Raw genomic sequence first — 17,882 nt, 5'->3', positions numbered from 1 at the left:
CAGTAAAACTATTGTCAAGATTCTTGTCCTCATTAAAGAAAGTAAGAATATAAATCTACCAGTAGCAAGATAATGGAGAAGCTTGTCATTTTCTCTTTCTACCTATTTCTGACATCATATGATTTCAAATGTCTCCACCCTTTTGCACCCCCTCTTTCCAAATGCAAAAGTCCTTTCTCCCTAAAAAACAATGATACTGGACCAAACCATAGTGCTAAATGGGTTACAAGAATAGAGAGTGACAGTCAGTAGAGTTACAGTGTTGTATAGTTTATAACCTGTCTCTTTCTACCAATTTTTCATGATATTGTAATTTTGTAATAACAAGAAAAATCATTCACATCTTTATTAGCTCCGCTGTCAGCGACGCGGAGCTTATCAAATAGGTTGATTTTCCGTCGTCGTCCGTCATCGTCCGTCGTCGTCGTCGTCCGTCGTTGTCGTCCGTCAACAATTGCCTTCTCCTCTGAAACCGCAAGTCCAATTGCTTTGAATTTTATATTCAGCTCACTTGGGGTGACCTCACTTAAGTTTGTTCAAATCGTAGTGAAATTTGCATATTTGTATTTTTGGGGCATTTTTTGGTGTTTTTGGTAAAAAAATCTTCTTCTCTGAAACCGCTTGTCTGATTGCTTTGAAATTTGATATGCAGTTTACTTAGGGTGACTTCAGACAGATTTGTTTAAATTGTGGTGAAATTTGCATATTTGTTTTTAAGGCAATTTTTTTCATTTTGGTTAAAAAACCTTTAAAAAATCTTCTCCTTCAAAACTACCGGTCAGATAGCTTTGATATTTGGTACATATGTCCCTAGGGATGATCTATTTCAGATTTGTTCAAATTGTGCAGAAATATGCAAATTGCATTTTTAAGGCAATTTTTGTGATTTTTGGTCAAAAAATGTATTTCTCAAAAAGTACTGGTCTGATAGTTTGAGATTTGGCATACAGGTTTCTATAGATGAACTAAGTAATATATATACAATTTCTGATGAAATCTGTAATTTTGTATTTTTGGGGCAATTTTTGCCATTTTTGGTCAAAAAATGTGTATTTCCAAAAGTACTCATCTGATAGCTTTGAAACTTGGTATACAGGTTCCTACAGATGAACTAAATGATATTTATTGAAATTATGATGAAATCTGCAATTTTGTAATTTTGGGCAATTTTTGCCACTTTTGGTCAAAAAATGTGTTTCTCAAAAAGTACTGGTCTGATAGCTTTGAAATTTGGTATACAGGTTTCTACAGATGAGCTAAGTAATATATATTGAATTTCTGATGAAATCTGTAATTTTGTATTTTTGGGGCAATTTTTGCCAATTTTGGTCAAAAAATGTGTATTTCCAAAACTACTCATCTGATAGCTTTGAAATTTGGTATAGAGGTTTCTATAGATGAACTAAATAATATTTATTGAAATTATGATGAAATCTGAAATTTTGAATTTTTGGGTCAATTTTTTCCATTTTTGGTTAAAAAATGTGTTTCTCAAAAAGTACTGTTCAACAGCTTTGAAATTTGGTATACAGGTTTCTATAGATGAACTAAATTTGATCTTTTGAAATTATGATGAAATCTGCAAATTTTATTTTTGGGGGCAATTGTTGCCATTTTGGTCAGAAAATTTTATTCTCCAAAAAACTACTCATCAGATAGCTTTGGTTGACATGTTCTTGGGGATGATCCAATGTGATATATTCAAAGTACAATGAAATCTTCTATTGTGTATTTTTGCAGCTATTTTAGCCACTTTTTTCTGGCCACTGCATTGAGCTATCAAAGATTTCCACCTTCTTCATCAACATGTGTCAAAAATAGTTATTCTCTACATAAACACAGCGGAGCTACCGGTATATCGGCCGCTAGGTCGCTTGTATACAATATCTATAAAAGGACTTGGTAATCAGACTTAAAAGTGAGTTTTAAACATCATGTCTATACCAAACAGAATTTTATTCTCTCTTGAACCAAAACTACAGTATATGTAAGGATGGAGGTCACCTGTTTTGTGACGTTTTTACTTTGAATGTTTGGTTAATAAGTAAATGTGAAATCCATATACAGTGTCATTAAACCAAAGATTTGATTTACTCATTCAGTATATAATGCCTTTGGCCCTTCAATCACAGACAAGGAGTGTCTGTGCTTCAATACAAAAAGTTTACAAAGCATTGTACACCATCTTGATTTAGAAATGTATTTAAGCTTGCGAAACCCTTTCTCATTTTTTGAAGGGCAAAGCAAATAGATTTTAGTTTGATGTACTAAGTGATCATTCAGTGATTTGGTAAGTAATTATAACTGATAACAAACTTGGGGATCATGAAAATTCAATTGGATGAAGATAAACATGGTGAAATGTCAAGAAAATGAAGGAATTAGTTCAAATGCAAATGATTGTGTGATATGCAAGGAAAGTGGAACTGGAGGAATTCAGATAATATCAATGCTAGTTTAACATGTACAGTGTAGCTAGTGACGTTCAAGTACATACTTAATGTCAGCTACCCACTGTTTAATTGATTTCTGTCCATCAAAATGACCGACAGGTACATGTAATATCAGCTCACATCATGCAAATTTGCTGGATCAAATTAAGAGTCAGGTTGCAAACTGGCTTAAATTCGAAACACTGAAGGGAGGTATTGTCACTCTGTGTAAATGGCAAGTTGTAGTTGCCAGGGCTTTTTTACCACATTGCAGCGATGTGATGTTCTTGATATTTTGTCTGAAAAGCATACCTCTTGTAAATTAGTGTATGCCAACTCCCACATGCAACTTCGGGAAAATACATTTCCTGGGTAATTTACTCAAGCAAAAAAAAAGGGAACCCCTATGTCACGTTTTTCTCGGAAGCCATGGATCTTTGCGACATCTTATCTACTTGCATTTGGACACAGCGCGTGAGAATGCATCGTTATCTCCCACTCTGTCATGTTACCATGGTTACTGACCAGGGTAATGCATTAGTTGCACTGTTTTGTAGAGCCGGGGAAAACAAGATTGAGACACCAAGGTTTAATCCAATATCTTTCCATGACAAAGCAGATACTCCATTAGTTGAAGTGTGGCTGTCATTGAAATCTGCCGCTACTTGAAAGCTTGGACGGTCATATGCCGGCTGACAAAGGCAGGGTCAAAGTTAAATTTACTTACAGTGAAGAAGAACAACTTCCTCTCTGCTATCTGCCTTCAATGATTTCTTCAGATTGAAGAAATCTACAATGTACAGGATATAACCTTCAGTCGTTTCAAGACTTACAATATCTCCCTGATACATGAAAAGTACCGTTACCAATATTACATACTGTACCCAGTGCCTTTTTTATGCTACAGCGTGTATTCATTAAATGGGCAATTTCTGTACCCAAGATTCATAAAAAAAAGAGGTAAAATTTTAACAAGGGCATGTATTTTTTGTAGCTAATGACAGTGGCCCAGCCATGAATCCTTTCTACATATATTTACAATCAGGTTAACTTGCCAATTTGTGTCCAATTATGCCTGTATTGTCAACAATACACAAGACATCAATAACACCGATCGATTCAAAAGTATGATTTGCTAGTTCCCTCGAATGTGAACCAGGTCCTAGTAAATTTCTTGCTGTGGAAAGATGATTCCAAATCCCACAGCCTGGTTAGACATATTGATATGAGCCACATGTGTACACATGGAATTATTGATAATGAACTTAAAGGTATACTGTCATCTGTTCCAATTTTGCCACAGCTACCATGGAAAGAGAAAATCTAACCAATCACAGATTTTAAGTGGGTGGCCGCTTTTTAAAAACAGCGCCCTCACATGGGCATTTTGAATACCAAGGAGCTCCCCTTTGACCATATACTGTATGGGCATATTTAGATTACAGGTGACTGTATACCTTTAACAAATGCTTGACTTTGACAGGCGTACTGTCAATCAGGCATTTGGCAGCATGGTCAAGATCATTGAATTCAACAATGTTACCAGTAATAGTACTGGTATAACAATTTCAAGCCGACTTGATCATAGCTTCAGTCAAATGATGTGTTCCTAAGCTGTTGGAAAGGTCTAATCATGGGCTGTTTTTCATGAAATGTCACTTAAATGTCTGTTTATAGTGTAATACACTATAAACAGACATTAAATAATGTACTTTAAAAGTACATTATCAAAATAGAATCGATATGTGTAACACATAAAAATACCACTATGTGGGTTTACAGAAGAATACAAAAATACTGACAATAGTGACATACCGGTACATACTTGTACATCAGATAGTCTGACTATCGTGGACACAGTCTACCAGTATACTTGAACATACATGTGTCAAAATACATACAATGTGTTAGGCTCGTTGTCAATGATATATGCATGTACATGTGTTACACATTCATATTTATAGTCCAGCAGGTAAATGTGTCTGCCAGTACTGGCTGATAGACCAACACGAGCTGCATGATACACAATTTTGCAGAATGTACAATTTTCAATGCCTAACACATGAAATGCTTCTTGCCTAAAGCCACCTGAGTTTGAAGAAATAATTTTCCAGTGTCTATTTTCTGAAAACCCGCGGCAAATTTTGTCCAGCTCAGTCTAAGCCTTCAGCAATTTGCATTTATCTGTTATTTACTCATATTCTAAAAAGTTTACACTCAATGGTACGCATAGCAACTGCAGTCTCATACAGTTCACAGCAGTGTCAAATTTTATGTCTCTCATTGCAATATCTGGAGGGGCAGTTCCAGCCTATAAAATAATTACGGAGTCTTGTCGCTGACTCTTAATGTTACCGAGTGTTCTATGAAGATATCACAAACTTACTGCTGGCAGGAAAACAGGTAAAGATGAAAGCAAACCGTCCATTCTTATAGGTCTGAATATTTTGAAAATTTCTATTGCTCTGTACCTAACTAGTAGCAATTTTGGCATTGTAAATTTTAGGGTAAATTTTTTGTGTTCCGCAGTGCAAACGTACACATAGGCATGTCTAATAGCCACATTGTTGCCAATCTGGCCTGTGAAAATCTGTCACATGGATACAAGTCAGTGTACTTTAATACAGGGAATGTACTGGAATCTGTGGCACATCTTGTGTTGTTACTACATATTGGAATCAATACAGCCCCCTCCCATCTTTATCATACACAGGGTTAACAAAATTTCAACCATTTAACATTCTTCACTTTGTATACAGCACAACTGTAAAAGTGAACAAGAACTTTTAACCATATGTGTTTTCAATTGCAGGCATATGTATTCAGAATCATGTTTTCGTTTGATTTGTTCTCTTTCTCACCGTACAGAGCCACATTGGCTGTTTCACACTGATGGATATGTGACTGTGATATTCTCGTCTTTTTAATACAGGTCATCTGACAGCAATGGATGAAAATGGCCAGTCAAGGCCAGGTCAAAGTTCGCCTCAAAGGGTCAGTGATGAAAGACGGCAACTCATCACAGAAATGAGTAAGTTTTACCTGCCCATTGCCATCTTTCTGATTGGAAATTTTTTTATATTTCATCTTAAGGTAGAATGCATCTTGCGGACAGATATTTGAACCCTCAAACTTTCACAATATTCTTCTGACCAGTGCACGCTCATTTTGAAGCTTATTAAGTAAATAAAGTTTTCACCCGCTTAGTATTGTGAAAATTGGCAATTTTATTTTACCCCTTGGAGATAGCACAGGGATGGCGGCCATTTTGAATTTCAAATATTGGTAAATATTGAGTAATTTTTAGCTACTATAGACTATAGTCTATAGAAGCTATTGGGATGGGTATCCGTCCGGCGTCCGTCGTCAGTCTGTATGTATGTATGTATGTATGTATGTATGTATGTTGTCCGTTTGTGAGGCGTCCGTCCACTCAAATATCTTGAGAACCGCAGTACTTACTGATTTGATATTTGTTGTGTAGATGAAAAATATGATTTTGAGAAACTTTTTTTTTTAATTTTTTGATATTGTTGAAAATAGGCAAATTAATGCCAAAAAAGGGCGTTTTTGGTAAAAATCTTCTTCTTCATAACCGCTGGGCAGACAGCTTTGTTATTTGGTATACAGGTCCCTAGGGACAACCCAACTTAGATTTGTTCAAATTGTGATGAAATATGCAAATCTCTATTTTTAAGGAATTTTTTTGTCATTTTTGATCAAAATTTGACTTACATTGTATGTAATTCTTGTACTGTATAAACCCTATCAATTCACCCAGAAAAAAATAATTAATATGATTTTAAATAATTCAATTAATTAGGAAATCATCAAAGCCAAAATAATTTTAGTGTAGAATTATCAGAAAGTTCAACTTTTTTTGACAGTTCATAGTGAAATGCTTACCATCTTGGAGGATTAAAGCATGTAAAGGCAACTTTCCTGAATCCCAACTTTGACATATTCTGAACCGTCATTTATTGTGCCCTGTATGTTATCTAAAAGAAATTGCTCAAAATAGTTTGTCATGATAGGGTGGTCAAATAAATAGAGATAGAGAAAGTTCTAATTTCCATTTATGGTTGACTTGGTAAGGATAAAATAAAATACTTTTTGAGGAAAAAAATAGAGTGGTCAATTAAAAGAGTGGTCAAAGTGATAGGGTTTTTATGGTAAAGCTGGGCTGCAAGATTCCTCATGTGCTATTTATAGCAATTATGCAATCTGTGTAAACAGTGCAATGAAAGTGTTACATGATGCTTTTGATGACCTTGAACTTCTTAAGTTTCAAACATTTGTCTCTTCAGTGTGCTTTCTCTGAGTACGTACCGGTACAGTCTCAACTTATTCAACAGAACTTACTTACAATGTTAATTTGAAAGTTCAAATGTGCTTGGTTAATAGGATGAAAATACTGATAAAAAGATAACCAGCTTAAGATTCTTTATAACCTGACAGATATGCTGTTTTTTTATGATGAAAATCTTGATTTAAGCAAGTCTTGTTTACTTAGAATGTAATCAACTCTCGTTTATTAGCTACTATAGACTAATATAGTCTATAGAAGCAATTGGGATGGGTATCTGTCCGGCGTGCACTATCGAGTATGTATGTATGTATGTATGTATGTATGTATGTATGTATGTATGTATGTATGTATGTATGTATGTGTATGTATGTATGTCCGTTTGTGAGGCGTCCGTCCACTCAAATATCTTGATAACTGCAGTACTTACTGATTAGATATTTGTTGTGTGGATAAAATATATGATTTTCAGAAACTCTTTTTATTAATTTTTGATATTGTTGAAAATATGCAAATTAACACCAAAAACGGTGTTTTTGGTAAAAAATCTTTTTCTTCTCATAACCACTGGTTAGATAGCTTTGTTATATGGTATACAGGTCCCCAGGGATAACCCAACTTTGATTTGTTCAAATTTTGATGAAATATGCAAATCTGTATGTTTATGGAATTTTTTTTCTATTTTTGATCAGGCCATCCTGAATTGAGCTATCAAAGATATCCACCTTCTTCATCAATACATGTGTCACAAAAGGTTATTCTCTACATAACACAGCAGAGCTCTGTCAACTGTGAGTCGCTTGTTTTTCAAAAACGCTGGTCAGACAGCTTTAATATTTGGTTTACAGGTCCCTAGGATGACCTTAGTGAGATAATTTCATACAGTTAGGAAATACTTAATTTTGTATCCATGTCTATAGTAGCTTCAGGGACTTTGGCCCTATGGAGTAATTTTTTTCTCTAGTACCAAAATGTGCATTTTCATTCTTGATTTTGAAAGAGGATGGTCGAAAATACGAGCAAAAGTTTAAGTGTTCCAATTTCAAGGTGTGAACTACTTAAACCAGCCTTTCCTTTGTTTCAATAATCATGAAATCCTTGTACACTTTCACTAGTATTGATGTATATTGTCCCAACCTTACTATTGATCTACATGTATGATGTGGTATCAACGGTGAAAGTTGTGAAAAATCCTTTGTTGTATAAAAATTAGAAATTGTAAATCTACAATGTATATAACCTTTAGTCGTTTCAAGACTTACAATATCCAAGCTGTAACAATAAGCCTATTTCTGATATACCGGTAGCCACATACATGTTGACCAGTCATAAGTGTAGGGGTGTCCTGTCTACAACAGACCACCTGTGAATGCAACACATGTATATGAGTTTATCGTAATTCCTTTAGAAAAAATAACATTTTACAATACCATGTACCCCAAGGCAAATCTTATCATATATTCCTTTGATTCATATCTAGTAGGTTACATTATAATAATTGTACAAAATCAGTCTAAACTCTCTCTGTTTACATTTTTGATGTGAAATACTAATATTTTGATTGAAACTGATTGCATAACACATTGTCTAAAATAGGAATTATTATGCTACTTCAATTTCAAGCAAACTTTTCAAAATTTTCAATCTTAGTTAATACAAGCTGATGCCTGCTGTCTGTTATAAGCACCAGTAAGTTCCAAATTCCAAAATCTTTACGATTGAACATCAATCCATGGCTACAGATGAAGATGTATACTTTCAAAGTGTGCCAGCCATTCACCCTTGGATTCCTGTGTTCTGTTCTAATCACCTGCTTGAAACAATAGGGTTGAACCAAAATGGTTGCAGGATGGGGGGTTTTACATCTTACAGGTGCGTACACGGACACCTCAGCCACTGTCTTCCCAAACTACTGTATATTCATGTCACAAATACCACAACTGGTTGCTCACCCATCCTCCATGAGATAATGATATTCAACAGTTTTATCTATCAATAAAATAAAATTAAAATAATTTCTTTCTGTCTGTTTTTTTCCCCTCAGGAAATCAAAATTTTGATGTTATCAGATTTGGTACATACAGAACAAGTTGTAAGCTCCGTTTCATTCAAAAGAAATGCAATTGTAAGTATTTACAGCCATACTTGATATAAATATATGCAAATGCACATAACACGTCCATTATTTATAAGAGGTAAATACATGTACCATAGCTTGAAGGAATCGTAACACACAATTTTATAATGCATATTACATATTTTGAATATTTTATATATTGCGTGACCTTTTGTCTATATACGCTTTATCAAGAAAAGCTTAATGAGAAAACTTGGAATTTTGAATAATACATGTATCATTTATCGTCATTACACAGAGTGTGGCCATCGGGCAAGTAATTTCTTAATTTATAGTATAGCCCTGGTTGCGTGATGGGATTTTGATTGGCCCTCTTATTGTTTTAACCTTTTCTCCATCATGGTTCGCCCCAGACCCATTGCTATCAATGGTGATTTTGGACTTGTTTACAGGGAATTGGGGGTGGGCAGGTTGAATGGAGGGGGAATGGAGGTAGCCAAACAATTTTCTCGTCTGATGCACAGTTTTGTGCACAATAATTGTCTCATTAGTCACACTTATTATGCCTGCAGTGAATTCTTTCAACAAATTAAAATGTGAATATTTCAAGAATGGAAAAGTAATAATTATTAAATTTTACCACGAAGTAAGAGTAAAAGACTCTGAGTAAAGTTTTCTCTTTACAAGTACAGTGAAGTTCACTGCCACTGGAATAAAGTTAAAAAAAGGGCAAAATCATTACCAGGCAACATTTTTGTGTGATTTTTGGATTTTTATGGTAATATTTTTTTGCAAAAACTCCCAGCCATGGTTCCTCATCTCCACACCAATTTGCTGTGAGAAATTTGATTTTTTAAAAATAATTTTTGATGTCTGCCTACTATAGTGGAATTAAACTGAACATCAAAACATCTCCGAGATTACTCTTCGCTGTTGTTAATCCCAGACTGCTTTGATTATGGCACACTGCATGGAGAGACAACTTCCACAGTGATTTCATTGGGCGTACAGATGGAGGTTATTTAGAGGTCATGTGATCCCTCTCAGACATCAATACATTCCGTTACTTACAGAGATGAGTCACATTACGCAGAGTGTGACGTCTCTCCCGTCGTGAGTCATGTGTTTGTGAAAGAAAACAGAGAAAAGCAAAACCGCCGCTGCTAACTCAATCAAGTCATTGGATGTGATTGTGTTATGATAACCTTTGCGTGTTCAATAGCCAATCCTGATGGAAACCAACTGTAGCCTCCATTGCTGTCTATCGTCTTACTTGTAAGCTTTTGATAAGATGGTATCATAGAGATTGTGTTTGATCTTAGAAACTGCTTCAAAACATGCTGAGGACAGAGAGAGAGTACTTTGTGAGAAACGATGAATCTCCTACAAGAAAAATATGTAAAGTGTCGCTTTATTAACATGTGCTCCTGAAAAGAAATTTTCACAACCCCCACCTCCCCCTTCCCAGTATGAAGGTCCAGCTTCTCAATAGAAATCAACAGGGCTGTTCCAAAATTTGGTGATGAATGGGTCACGCTATAGTAATATCAACTCTTTCACCACCATGGTTTGGCCCAAACCCATTATTATCAATGATTGTTGACCAGTTTACAAGGAATAGGGGTGGGGGCGAACAAGTTAAACTTCGAATTCTAATATTATTTAAAGCAAATAATACAAGCTCTGATTATGTAAGGATTTTATTCCTGATAAATATTACAGAGTAAAAATTTACTGTAAAAGACACTCATATTGATTAGATTCAAGATGGAAGATTCACCATTGTGCAAATATTTCTTAATGTAAAGATCAGTATTTACAGGACAATAGCTGTAACCTTTTATTATTTACCAAGTATTATTTCAGACATTCATAAACCAAATATTTAAGTGTAGTTGCTACGATATGATGAATTGTTCAGTATTTGCACATTCTTTATGATTCTTAAGGTAGAAAGTCTATAAATACATGTATGATGTCAAAAGTCTTGACCACTGACGTAATTTCTCATTTCAACAATAATATGTGATGCGTGTTAGTTACCATTAGTAATCAGAACACATGCATTGAAAGCAAAACTCGTTGCGTTTTACCTTTTGAGCATAAAAAACTGACAAAGTATCACAATTTGAATTGGCCCTAGATGCAATAATTTGCGGAGTTGTTGAAAGTTTTAGGTTTTTAGCAATGAAAATCTTAAGGCAAAATCTGCACAATGACTAATTATCACACACATGGTTTCCATGGCATAACTATGGCAAATAATTTTTGCAAATTTTTGCCTGACAGTCAAACCAGAGCTGAACTCTCTCCCTTTCATAAACACAATTAGTTTCCTGTGACATTTGTGTGTTTTATTAACCGGCTAGCCCTTATAAATGCAGGCTGTGTTAACAAGCTGGATGCTGAATATTTGAATACATTCTGAGCAATTTGGAATGAAAAAACAGGCAAATTTTACTGAGTCTGTCGAACAAACCCTAAATTCAGGAACACAAATATTTGTAATAACAAAAAGAAATACACAGCCACAGCTTCTGTGAGTGAATATAAGTGTGTATTGAATGTGAAATATGTCTTTTTTCTTCATTCAGTACATTTGGTTGATATATGGAACATCATCGAGTCGTACAGAGAGAATGGCTTGAACACAATGGAACACTCTACTGAACTTCCTGCGGCCAAAGTGGAGGCAATAGTCGCCAGTATCTTTTATCAGCTCAACAAGCGACTGCCAACGACGCACCAAATCAACGTAGACCAGTCAATAAATTTGCTGCTGAATTTCTTGTCATTGGCATATGATAGGTAATGTCACATTGCTGCTGAATTTCTTGTCATTGGCATATGATAGGTACTGTTGGTGTGTCCTTGTGTTGTCACTGAGGTTTTAGGACTGTGGATGAATGGATGAATGGACTGGCCCTCGATGTCTCAGTGTTTTCTCCAGGGCATGCGATTGTACATATCCCTGTATCTAATCAAAATCCCCCTACAAATAATCACAAACATGTGACATGTCACCTTTCTGCAATGAAGTTTGACATTATGATTTACTCAGAGTATTTATAGTGGCAATCCACTTCATGATTACTGTCTATGATGTACCATCATACGATACAGTTGATGTAATCCACGGTGTATACCCACAGTAAGCTCTTATCTGCAGAAAGATGTGATACAGCTGGAAGACTATCAACCCTATGCTAAGTTTATATTTGCAGTAACCTTTATCTGTGAATACCGTGGAAAAAAATCTGAATTTGCATGATTTAATATAGTCCCCCTTTATAAATCCCATCTAAAATTTTCAAGGAGGGATTACATTCCCCTTTGAGAGAGAAACCTGGAGAAAACGCTGCTGTCAAAGTTTCTGAACTCTTGTCTGCAGTGCACTTTGTGTGAAAAGGAAAACAGCTTTAAATTTTGACGGTATTTTGAATTTCTTTTCAGTAACTTCACAACTTTTTTTCATTCTTATCCACAAAGTGTGCATTGCCAACACAACACATAACATGCATTATCCAATTCTATTCTGGACTAAAATTCAAATGTCAACAACAACATTGCATTAGGCATATGTAGGTTGTTTTGAAAAGGTGAACACTAGACATGATTCAGACAGTAGGATAAGAAACTTTTTTCCACAAAGAAAACAGAATAATGGAAAGTACATCAAACGTTAATGGGGCTAATGGGGCTTTAATGGGTGTTGGTATATGTATGGGATGTATTGTAAATATGACTCTTGTACAGTTTTTCATTTGTCAAATAATCGGTTGATCTTGATACTGGTACATACATAGATGTACTATTATCTCGTAAACTGAGCTGTGCTTTATAACCTTGCACATACACAAAGCCAGGGAGTTCTTCCGAGCTATGGTCGCTCTCTCAGCTTAGTCACCTTGACTAAACCATTGAGAACACGTTTACTTTGATAATCAGACTTGAATTTTTTTACAATTTTTTTCTGATCTACCAACTGTGGGGGCTCTTTTTTAAAGCTCTTGGAGAAAGACAAATTTTCACCCTCTATGTATTTCCAAAATCAAAGAATTTTATTTTCCCCATAGAGTTTAACAAGGGATGGTGGCCATGTTCAGTTTAAAATATTGGTTAATGTCAAGTAATTTATTTCTCCAGTGCCAAACTTTGCAGAGTGACCCCCCTCCCCCATTTTCATTCTTCATTTAGCAAGAGAATGGTTGAAAGTTTCATTGAGGACAGTTTCAGCAAAAGTTTAAGTCTTTCAATATTTCAATGCTCTCCACCAGACCATAGATAGTAGAGAAGTTTCTCTACTGTCTTTGACCAGACTAAGGGCTGTGTGAGAGTTACATGTCGAGTCGTATTGTTGATGCCGTTGGTTACCCACTTACAGCGTCTTTACAAATGTCAAGGAAGTGCACAAAAATTGCAACCCAATGATGAAATAATCCACATCATAAAAACAGATTTACACTCATGAGTGATGCATATATGATATAACTTTAACAGAAAGGGGTCTTTCCAACAAACTGTTTACTGTATACGTTCATTGAAGACTGCTTCAGTTAAACAAAATTGTCTAAAATAATAATAAAAATATTTTGCAATTTTTTTTGTTCCAGTGATGGTGATATGAAAGTGCTGTCAATCAAAGTTGCCTTGGCAACACTGTGCTCAGGAAAACTCATGGACAAACTCAGATGTAAGTTTCTGTTTCCTAGCAACAGCGCTGAATGTGCTAGTCATTCCTGTCTCCCAATTTCTGCACAAATTTGCATGTCAGTTGAAATCTGCACATTCAGCGTTTACCATGAGTTGAAAAATATATTGTACATCAACAAAAAACCCGAACATGTCCTGTTTTCTCTGTTCTGATTTTACCACAAGACCTTAAAACGTATGAATTTGAATTTACATGTAAGTGTGTTTCCTTCAATGTAGGATCAGCATTGGTGACAAACTTTACAAGTTAACCTTGCCCGGCCAGGATAAATTTGATATACTTGTACGTGATGGCGCACATATAGGCCATTATTTCATGAAAACCAATGCAATCTGTGAAATGTTGAAATAATACAGTACTCTGTGATTGGCATTTCTGAGAGTTCCTGACTAAAAGTGTTAATTTTTGATTGGCATTTCACAGGTCAGATTTAACAAAAAAGTGATTTGATTTTCATGTTATTTTGTGGAAAGTAAATAAAAAGGCACATGTTTGCAAAACCAAGTTTCATGGACGTGAATATATTAGGCTGTAATTGAACAAAGCAGGTATTCGCTTTGATATATGTAAGGGCGATGCAAACTGTGAACCCTAAACTTTGTCTGGGTGAAGCCTGATCCAAAGATTATACCAGACTACGGTATTTTCACTACAGCAGTAAGTTCAGAATAAATTAGCATTAGTGTAGAATTTTTTGTTGGACTAGAGAAGTTAACACGTTATCTTTAAACTTTTTATAATGTCTCCCATTTACAATTTTGTGAGAAGTATGTTGTCTTTTATAGTGTTGTTGGTGAACCTAAAGTTGAATAGAAAGAACAGCTTTATATCACTGCTGAAATGTAGTTCCATTCCTTGGAAAATAGAAATCAGCTTGGAAATCAGGACATGTTTAAATTACAGTTTTAAGATTCTTTAAAAAAAACAAAATGAATAATTATTGAATGTTTTGTCCTCTGTTTTGGCAATGTAAACTCTCTGTTCCATGTTATCCTAACTTCTTATCCTCACTGACTACCAGATTTGTTTGTGTCATGTACCAAGTAGTGAACTGAACTGAGCAGGTCAAAGAAACAACTTTTCCCACCTCAATGTGTGAGAGCGCCCTCTATGTCAAAATGTAAAGACCAGTAAAAGTAGAACAGTTTGGACTTGCTAATAAATCAGTGTTTACAAAAGTTTTTGTAAGTTCATAACAGATGACAGTCTCGCTGCTGTATGCTATTTTTCATGTGAGTCCATCTAATGCTTTCGTTTGATTTTTTTATATTCCAGATATTTTTTCTCAAATTTCTGATTCAAATGGGGTCTTGATATGGAATAAGTTTGATGCATATTTGAAAGAAGTTTTAGCACTGCCAAGAGCTGTCTTTGAGGGTCCATCGTTCGGTTACAATGAAACAGCAGCAAGATCATGTTTTGGCTATGAAACAGTAAGTTTTACAGAACTGGTACTTTTGTAGTGAGGGCAACCGATGATGACATCAACCCAAAAATGACAGCTTTACTGAGTGATTTTCTATGTTTTACACAGTATGATATATGATATATGATCTAATATGATATGATATGATATGATATGATATGATATGATGTGATATCATATAATGTAATATTGATGTTATGTAATAAGGATGTGATCGGATTGGATCAGATAGGGTACTATGGGTTTGAGTCAGTTGCAATTGCATACAGGTAGCTGCATCATCATAAATATGACATGCAGTGCTCAGTGGTGTGAGTTTATGTGATATAGTTATGACACAATGTTTTGATGTATAATGTGGTGAATTACCTGCAGTTTTCCGGATAACAAACAAATTAGTATGACAATGAGGGAACCAAACTTCAAAACACACAACTATTCATATTTGCGAGCAGCTTTATATAGACACAGAAAGAAGCTAGGACAATAACTTCAATGATTGGTGATATCAACCCCCATCTCTACCACAGAGACAAATTTCATCTCTAGATCCATTGTTATGTTTCTCACCAGGCCAACCAGAGAATAACCCTGAATGAGTTCCTGGATACGATGATGTCAGATCCTGGGCCTCAGTGTATGATGTGGCTACCATTGATGCACAGAATGGCAAATGTGGAAAATGGTAAGTATGACCTGTAGGATTAACCCTTTTCCTGCCAGACAGTATCACTTCCCATCAGCCAAGTCAGTAAAAAGCGGTATTGAGCCAAAACATGACGTATTTTCACCCACTTGGCTTGGTCTGTTATAGCATCTTTTGTCCAAAAAAATCAAGTTTACAGTATTTATGTTTTCAAAAGCTTTCAAATGTACAGTATTATGTTAAAATACACCATATGGAATATGTTGTGTTTCATTAATTTTAACCATCTTGACCTGGTGGTGAAATATGGACTTGGCAGGAAAAGGGTTAAGGTAGAATGCATCTTGGGAGCGGATACTCAGACTCTCCAACTTTTACACTACTTTTTAGTCTACCACTTGTTGGGGCTCATTTTGAAGCTTATGGAGTAAAATCATTTTTTGCGGCTTATTTTATGAAGATCGGGAATTTTATTTTCACCCATAGAGAAGCTTCCTGTTAACAATCAGGTTCTCTTAGGGAGCCCTCCCAAAGTTTTTTGAAGTGACGTGACCACCTAGGATTATGTTGATTTGTAAAATTGCTCAGTGCTTGCCTACTGTTGTGCAGTCCTGCCCCCTTGTCTACAAAACTAGTGGAAAATTGGTTAGGCTATTTCATGTTTGCACCCATTTTAATCCTCTTTCTTACGACTCACATTGTTCGTTCATTGCAGTGTTTCATCCTGTGGAATGTGCCTACTGTCGAAGTGATCACATGATGGGATTCCGCTACAAATGTCAATGTTGCTATAGCTACCAACTGTGTCAGAATTGCTTCTGGCGGGGCAACGTCTCAGGCGGCCATAGCAGCGATCATGAAATGAAGGAATATTCAACATACGTGAGTGGTACCTGTAATTTGTGCGCCCTCTAAGTCAAACATGATTTGTCGCAGATACCTTACCTGGACAATGGATCAGATTTATGACTCAACATAAAAATGAAATTGGAATTTTAAGTGTGTATACAGGATGGTAGATGTTATATCATATCACGACAATCTTCAAGGAATTACACTGGTCCCCTCTAACAAGAGAAATCCAGTACATGATCTAACTTGTCATTTATGAAATGCTGCATGACATTATTCCAGGTTGGTGAGCAAACCTGGTTCACCTTAACCGTTTGAGCACAGGGTCAATTTTTGTCACCGTTATAAAATATACTCCAGTCAAATTCTTTTCAGATTTTTCCAAAATTTTGATAAAAACTGTAGCCAATGAAATGTGATGTCCATTAGGTCCAAAATTATCTCATGAGTTGTAGAAATGTTCATAAAAGCTGGTAAAATGTTGCAGTAAATTTTTGGTTGGAAAAATTACAGCACTCAAACGGGTTAAACCTACACCTCACAGATTTCATTCAAATTAGAAAATGCTACTTCATGTAACGGAACACCAATAGTGATTACAGCTTCTCATATTCCACTCCCCTCACATGGTACTGTGTTTGTGTGAAACTATACCAGTTTGCCAACCTTGACAGATATAAGAACAGTATCAAGACTCGCTTGCACAGTGGGACTTTCTCACAACTTTTTAACAAGTTTGGTTCTCATTCTGTAAAACGCCACTGAACATTACCTGAGTATAGAAATTTGCCACTGCATGAAATAATTTAATTGATTGATTGATTGCACATGTAAGGTAGTGCAATGTGACAAGGAAATTTCAGAGGTCAGTGTTTAGTCACAATCATTCCAAGGTGTTTATGATGTCTTCTCATTTCAGAAATCACCTGCTAAAAAGATAGGCAAAGCATTGAAGAAACCTTTCAAGTCTAAAGACAACCAACAGATTCCAAAATTTCCCAATGAACCTGAGCAACCATTGGACTTATCACACATAGTGTGAGTATATGAGTGTTAAAATGCTTGTCACCCATTCATTCTACACAATGGTACGCTAATGGTTTTCTAAATTTTGAGTGGTACCAGCACTATGACTTAAAAGTTTTTAATTGGGTTTATGATAGTGTACCGGAATCTTTTATGCTGAAATACGTCTGCCTGTAGTTGTATATCCTATATTCATTGTAGTTGTACCGGTATGCTGTATATTCATAAAGGCAAGTGTGTAGGCACCATTGAAATTGATGTCACCCCTGCAACAATATAGAAAAGTCAAATAGTTTGTAAGTCAGACTGTGGTATTATGGAACATAAGATTACGAAGCTTCCACCTTGCATGTGATGTACCATTTCTTGTAGTTGACTTTTCCATATGCATAAATCGAACCTT

The 17,882-nt window shown here is 35.5% G+C and overlaps 1 protein-coding gene across 20 annotated transcripts in view; it reads left to right on the top strand.

Moving 5' to 3' along the window:
* The window catches only part of LOC139133557 (dystrobrevin beta-like), a 119,981-nt gene that overhangs the window by 79,882 nt on the left and 22,217 nt on the right, over window positions 1-17,882 (top strand). For 19 of the 20 annotated variants that reach the window (XM_070700275.1, XM_070700271.1, XM_070700266.1 and 16 more), the window contains exons 2-9: window positions 5,365-5,463; window positions 8,783-8,863; window positions 11,410-11,623; window positions 13,429-13,508; window positions 14,805-14,962; window positions 15,529-15,640; window positions 16,317-16,483; window positions 17,373-17,491. In XM_070700275.1, the coding sequence (XP_070556376.1) occupies window positions 5,365-5,463; window positions 8,783-8,863; window positions 11,410-11,623; window positions 13,429-13,508; window positions 14,805-14,962; window positions 15,529-15,640; window positions 16,317-16,483; window positions 17,373-17,491 (1,030 nt within the window). The other variant, XM_070700285.1, reaches the window with a different exon arrangement.

The sequence above is a fragment of the Ptychodera flava genome, chromosome 5 (assembly GCF_041260155.1).
Source record: "Ptychodera flava strain L36383 chromosome 5, AS_Pfla_20210202, whole genome shotgun sequence".
NCBI classification, from domain to species: domain Eukaryota; kingdom Metazoa; phylum Hemichordata; class Enteropneusta; family Ptychoderidae; genus Ptychodera; species Ptychodera flava.
This window is presented reverse-complemented; position numbering and strand designations above follow the sequence as displayed.